General features: G+C 41.9%; 1 protein-coding gene across 1 annotated transcript; it reads right to left on the bottom strand.

Moving 5' to 3' along the window:
* Nucleotides 1-1,596: 1,596 nt before the first annotated feature.
* Nucleotides 1,597-4,238, bottom strand: LOC311104659 (mid1-interacting protein 1-like). Its single transcript, XM_084146529.1, has 2 exons — nt 4,068-4,238; nt 1,597-3,013 (listed from the first exon to the last, which is right to left on the bottom strand). Exon 2 carries the CDS (start codon nt 2,918-2,920, stop codon nt 2,429-2,431), a length of 492 nt encoding a protein of 163 aa, XP_084002655.1. The 5' UTR covers nt 2,921-3,013; nt 4,068-4,238; the 3' UTR covers nt 1,597-2,428.
* Between the last annotated feature and the right edge of the window lie 2,810 nt (nt 4,239-7,048).

Genomic DNA, 7,048 nt, shown 5'->3' with positions numbered 1-7,048 from the left:
GTCCTGAAAGATAAAACAGAGTAATAATGTTTATTGGGTCAAAAACGCTATGATCGTGGATTTATGGTAAATGCCATGCTAATTTATCATTTCTTTATATCTGCAAGCAACTTATTATTCACATCTCTCTGCTCAATCAACCTAGATGCCCACAGTGTGATGTGCAGGTTGAACAATGAACAATTGCCAGCTGAATAGTGGCTGATGAGGTAGCCTACTTGTTAAACATACAGCTATTGATTTAACTGTGGAACAAGGAAAACATATACTATATATATATATACACACACTAAAGTGTGTGGACACCCCTTCAAATTAGTGGATTCGGCTATTTTAGCCACACCTGTTGCTGACAGGTGTATAAAATCGAGCACACAGCCATCCAATCTCCATAGATAAACATTGGCATTAGAATGGCCTTACTGAAGAGCTCAGTGACTTTCAACGTGGCACAGTCATAGGATGCCACCTTTCCAACAAGTCAGTTTTTCAAATTTCTGCCCTGGTCAACTGTAAGTGCAGTTATTGTGAAGTGGAAACGTCTAGGAGCAACAACGGTTTGGTGGAGGAGGAATAATGGTTTGGGCTAAGCCTCCTTAGTTCCAGTGAAGGGAAATCTTAACGCTACAGCATACATTAACATTCTAGACAATTCTGTCCTTCCAACTTTGTGGCAACAGTTTGGGGAAGGACCTTTCCTGTTTCAGCATGATAATGCCCCGTGCACAAAGCAAGGGCCATACAGAAATGGTTTGTCGAGATACGTGTGGAAGAACTTGACTGGCCTGCAGAGCCCTAACCTCAACCCCATCGAACACCTTTGGCCTGAATTGGAACGCTGACTGCGAGCCAGGTCTAATCACCCAACATCAGTGGAGGCTGTTATAACAGCAAAGGGGGACCAACTCCATATTAATGCCCATGATTTTGGAATGACATTTGACGAGCAGGTGTCCACATACTTCTGGTCATGTAGTGTAAACCAAAGTTCATGAACTCTTTAGAGCTGTCATACTTTGACTCAATGGCATACAAAAGCACTGTAAGTCCATTGTAAAGCTCAATTTCCTTAACCTGGTCCACGTCAGCAGAAATGTTGCTATCATTTGCATGAGAAATCACTTTATGGGATTAAACTATGAACTCCAAGCAGGAAATGATCAGATTTTCCCATCTAAATATTACTAAAAGACTGACAACCTTGATGTTCACTGCTTAATTTATTTTATTTTTTTTCCCCCAAGGTAATTTCTAGGGCAAGTGCCAGGGCTCTTAACGCTTTCATAGTGGTAAGTTAGTTCCCAGACTAACCCAATCTTACTTTACACCCACAAGGAGCCTGTAGTGGAATTAAAGTGAATCATGCAATTGTACAGTGCTTACATAAATCAGTGCTCATGTTAGAGCATGTCGAAGGTGTCACCCTCACATTCCTACCAGGAATCTGAAACATCAGAAAGTACAAGCGAGACCATGCATTAAAACCTATGCTAGATAGACAATTATATAAACCAGGGCCGATATGAAAATGGTATACACACACTGACCCTTAGCAATACCTCTCCTTGATGTTTGAAGGCATTGACGACACACAAATTTGAACAAGTTAAGTTTAATTATTTTAGTTGTACTGCATTTCTGCCCAATATAAAAATTGAAATATCCAAGGACAATACATAGAAATTAATAGTGGTGTTACAATAGTTTGACTCCAAAAAAAAAAAAAAAGGGTAGGTTGCCATTCAAACAATGTGGACCAGACAGTAGGGGGCATCTGAGCAGGACTTTATTTAGATAATTCAAGGCACACCACGTGTCATCATCAGCAATACGATTAATAAACTATTATTTTAAATAAAGGCGCTTAAACAAGCCCAGACATTAAGGTGTCCTTTAAATTTTAAGGAGGGCCAGAATAACCAGCATTCTAAATACTCCTAGTCAAACCTCTCTAGAGACTTTTAAAAAGACATGGCATACACAGACATCCAATTCCACTGACATACATGTGAATCCACAAATGAATGTTTGGACTTGAAATGAAGACTATGGGAAGTTTGTTCATCTACCAGATCCATGATTCAACTAGACTCCAAATCCGACACCAAAAACGCTGTAAAAACGGCCAATAAGCATAAAATGTCAAACCCTGATGAACTTACAACGCAAGGTTTAAAGAATCCTATATGACCTTACACGGTCAGGAACATGTGCAAGTGTCAATCAGATTGGTTTACATTTATGATTAGTGGAGGTTTGGGAAGCAAGTGACAGAGGGGGTGGAGTGTTACTACTCAAGACAGGATTGAAAGAAATCATAAGGTAGTTGCTCTGGTCAGTCCACCACCGATTGCACAAGGGGCAAGAGGTCTCCCATAACACCACGGTGTTTGTGAGTCAAGCAGACCAGGTTCAGGCAGATGTGACCCTATCTCATGAAGTTAGCACCTCCGATTTCCCTCTTGTAGCAGTTGGTGAGGTGGTCTGCTTGCACTGTGAGTTTTGACAGGACTCCAAACAGTCCCCTGAGGTGGTAGTGGAACTGGCCCTCCAGATCTGAGCTCTCGTCACCAGGGAGCCCCCTGGTTATCGACTGCTGCTCCGCTTGCTTGACAGCCATTTCCAGGAAGCTGGCCCCACCGCTCATCTCCCTCTTCAGCAGGCCCCACTCCATGTCGTTCTTTATGGACTTGAGGAGGAGGTAGTGCTCGTACATGTCCCTCTGCTTGTTAGGGTAGGAAGGCTCGTTCTTCACCACCACCTCAACCTGCTGGCTCTCCTGCTCCTCCAGGGGCACATCCCGCAACAGGCTGGGCACCATGATAGTCTCATCCATGTTGTTGGTTGCAGCGATGAAGCGGTGCATCACATTGATGAGGGAGTTCTTGTTGCTGGCCGGGTCACTACTAATTTGCATCATTGTAGAGGTTTAGGGTAGACTTGGGTTTGCAGGAAACAGGTGGAGTAAGGCAGAGTTTCTTGATGTTAAGGCCAACAGATGAGCTAAATGTCCCTGTGGGAATAGAAACCATGAGACAAAGGCAGAAGAAAATTGCATCCTAGCCTGAAAACCCGACGTTGAATTGCATATAATTTTTATGTGGGGCAGAAATGAGCGTTTTGATCAGTAAAGTTTCCTACATGCCAGAACGTTCAATAAAATTAAATTTTTCCTTTACCGGTTGTCCATGTGGTCGGTCCTTTTGCTGGGTAGGAATGTGAGAATATAGCCACAGGAAAGTATAATTACGTCAACTTCTCAAAGCACTGTTAGTGCTTTCAGATTTGTCACCTGAAGCATGCGCACAAGGTTAAAATATATGCACGAGAAGAATGCATACTTGCAGAGCTCGTGCTTCGGTTCTGCACAGGCTTTACGTGATAAATCTGAACGCACTACCAGCGCTTTGTAAAGTTGATGTAGCCCAATTATACTTTCCTGTGGATACATAGTATCACATTCTTCAATGCAAAAGGACCAACCACACGGACAACCCGTAAAGAGTTAAAAATGTCATTTTATTCGACATTTTGTCTCGTAAAGCTTCCGAGAGGATTTTCCAAACAAATGTATGGAAATTAATCCAGACTGAACCAGAGGTATCAGTGTCTGGCAAATTGCGTCCCAGAACTATAACAAAGGCCTTTGGTCAGAATAGAGACCATTAAAATAACAAGCCAGGCACCCGCCTACCGAGAACGCAGTCAATGCACGGCGCAGGATAACTTCAGCTGGACAAACAGGAGATAGGCAACACTAGATGACATGGGCTACTTAACAGTTAATGGCGGAATGAACAGCCACTTCATAAATAGGTTTAACCTGACTACCGCATCCCAGAGTAGGCTATGGCGTAGGCTGCTAGACACATAATAGAAAGTCTGCACCAGAGCCATATATTTAGGTATGGCTCTGGTCCGCACTAAAACGAAGCAAGGTAGCCTACGCTATCGAAAACACTTTGTTCCTGCACTGTAACTAACAACGAGCAAGGCAGAGCATCATATAGCGCTTCCTATAAACGCTTGTCTAGCATCCATTTGACTAGAACAAAATAAATACGGACCTGAGCAAATGTTTTCTTGATGGTACGTCGGAAAATGGCAATTCCAGTACTTGCTCAGGCTCCACCAGCCTGGAAGAAAAGTATAAACTTCCTCAGCTCTCGCGCTGAGAGACGCGGGCCTTTATAGTGTGGGCGCGCCGGCTAGAAAAAAAACAATATATTCCCCTTCACGTTATCAATGGTGCAATAGGATAGTATTGAGGAAATGGGGCGTTAACTTTAGGTGATTGACTGTGACAAAAACCAATCAGAGACCACATATTATTTTGTGAGCCTGTCTGCAACTAACCTAACATAGCAGGTGTAAAAGAAACTGCAACTGTAGTCAGCAACAGACGCCCAGTAATGTTGTTACCATAGAGATCATATTAAATTATTAGAGGGTAATGTTGTTACCATAGAGATCCTATTACATTATTAGAGGGGCTATGTCATGAACCCTCAAAGTTCCGTAATGGGGTCAAAATGGCAGCCATATTGGTCAGGGATGAATCGAAACCAGTGTAATTGGAATGAATGGCAGTAGAGGCATAATCCTGATTTTACTTATGCAAGAAAGGAGAAGTAAGGCATGTGCTGTATCAGAAATTGTGTAATGCAGTGGTCACCAACCTTTTGAGTCAAGATCACTTTCTGAGTCAAAATGCAAGCCGAGATCTTCCGCTCAGCTTTGTTTCAAAAATGGCTTAAAAAACATGAATCAATTAAAAACAGTTCTGTATCAATGAGGTTTGTACAGTAGGCTATAGGCCCAATACATTATCTCTGCATATTGGCTATGCTTGAATTTCCCTGCCAATGTTGTTCTTCTCAGAACATTTTGAAATTATATTTTTTAAATGTAGGTAGTTATATGATCACACTGGTAATAGATAATTTGTTGTATTACTTGAGGCACAGCTAAGTGAGCATAATAATTTGCTTCTTATTTTTTTACTGGACTGATGGCCTGCATCTGATGGTCAGTCGGAGGGGAGGGAGGGAGCAGCAGTGAGGCTGCCTCTCACCCGCCTCACCGTCCCTCCGCCCTCCTTCCCTCCGCTGAGAAAAGGGGACACAGTCTTCCAGCTGATGGCGAAACTCATGTTGCACTGCATTATTTCTGTCTCATGCACCAATCTATGTTGTTACTCGCATGACCAGAGAAAGTGAAATATTCCTCAATATTAAAAAAGACAAGCCGCTAATATTTTGCTATACTAATTGATTGCAGCTGCAGTGCTGGTTGTAGCGTGTGGAAGTAGGGAGAACGCGCATTTTATGGCTTATAAAGGTGTTGAACAAAGTGCTGACAGTGCTGAATAACAACTTAAACATGAACTTACACATAAAAACAGCAGCTCTTTGCTGTATTCGTTGAGTCTCTCTCGTCATGGTTTTAAAAGTTTTGAAATCTCACTGTGTCAATTTTGCTGTGCGTTCAAGGCTTCTTTTTACAGTTTATGGTTCGAGGAAACTGTTCAGACACTGTGATCTGAGCTATCTGATTGGCCAGCGGTAGGCCTATAGGTGCAATCGATTTGTTCTCTGGGCCTGCTGGGTAGGTGGAGTTCTTCCTTCAGACACATGAAATGGTTCAAAATGGGAACACTTTGCCTTTCCGGCGCTAGGGCTGCTGAATCAAGTGCACCTACTGCCAACAGCGCGAAACGAATAAAAGAAAATAGGAATGCAAGGCTTTATCGTTGGGTTTTTTGCAGAAATGTTTGGTGATCAACTAGGAATGCCTTGGAGATTGACCGGTTGGTGATCGACCGGTTGGTGACCACTGTTGTAATAGAATAATTGTCAACCTAAAATATTGTCATATTATTATAAATACAGTTTATACGGGTTTTATATACATTTTCTGTATAAATAGCTTTTAAAATATATGTAAACAGACCATAAATGTCAACATTTTAGTTTTCTTGAAAAGTTATGAGTGCTATTATATGATACAATATCAGTACTTGTTGCATTTACAACTTGTCTAAGCCCTATCATCAGTTGATTTCAGCCAGTGTATGGCTGTGATTTGACTGCATTGTTTGAATGGAGTGTTGGCATTTTGGCAGTTAATTTGAAAACAATGTATGGAATCATTCCTCTAAAACTGGCTGGCTATCTAACAAACACACAGTGCAGATAAAGTCTTCAAATTCATTATTTCACACAAGCTTATCACAGCACTGGCAAACCATGGTTGACCAACTCCCTGACCAAAATGGCTGACATTTATCCCATTGTGAGAAGGTTAATGTCCATTCTAGTATTCTAATTCTATGGTTGTTACCATATTTTTAAGCTTTAATATGCCATTTAGCAGACGCTTTTATCCAAAGCGACTTACAGTCATGCGTGCATACATTTTTGTGTATGGGTGGTCCCGGGGATCGAACCCACTACCTTGGCGTTACAAGCGCCGTGCTCTACCAGCTGAGCTACAGAGGACCAAAGCTTGATACATTGATACAGAAATCATAATGAGTGAATGCGGTGTGTGTCCACTGTACAGGAGCTATGTAACTCCAGTCTATTTTCATGAATGGTCATTGCAATCTACACGTTTTTTTAGTATATTTTACTATTATTACCCCAGCATTACCTGTATGTAATAGTCTATACCAGGGTTCTTCAATTCCGGTCCTGGAGGGCCGAAACACCTCTGTTTTTCATCCTCTCCTTCTAATCAGGGGCTAATTCAGACCTGGGACACCAGGTGAGTGCAATTAACTACCAGGTAGAAATAAAAAACAGAAGTGTTTCGGCCCTCCAGGACCGGAATTGAAGAACCCTGGTCTATACTGTAGGCCTTATATTCCTATTTAGCATTAGGCTACTAAATAAGATGCAAGCACAAAAAGAAACAGCTCAGAGTTAATTCCGTGACCACAGGCCAGGATACTCACATGATTCATAAATAATTAATACATGCTGTAGTATGGTGGACTGACTTGAAAAGTTACCTTGGCCACAACTGGATCCCTAGGATGATTGGG

The sequence above is a fragment of the Coregonus lavaretus genome (genome assembly GCF_964263955.1).
Source record: "Coregonus lavaretus genome assembly, chromosome: 29".
Lineage (NCBI taxonomy): Eukaryota > Metazoa > Chordata > Actinopteri > Salmoniformes > Salmonidae > Coregonus > Coregonus lavaretus.
This window is presented reverse-complemented; position numbering and strand designations above follow the sequence as displayed.

Bases quoted from the DNA above. Each gene is read 5' to 3' on its own strand.
- LOC311104659 (XM_084146529.1), bottom strand. From the start codon at position 2,920: ATGATGCAAATTAGTAGTGACCCGGCCAGCAACAAGAACTCCCTCATC.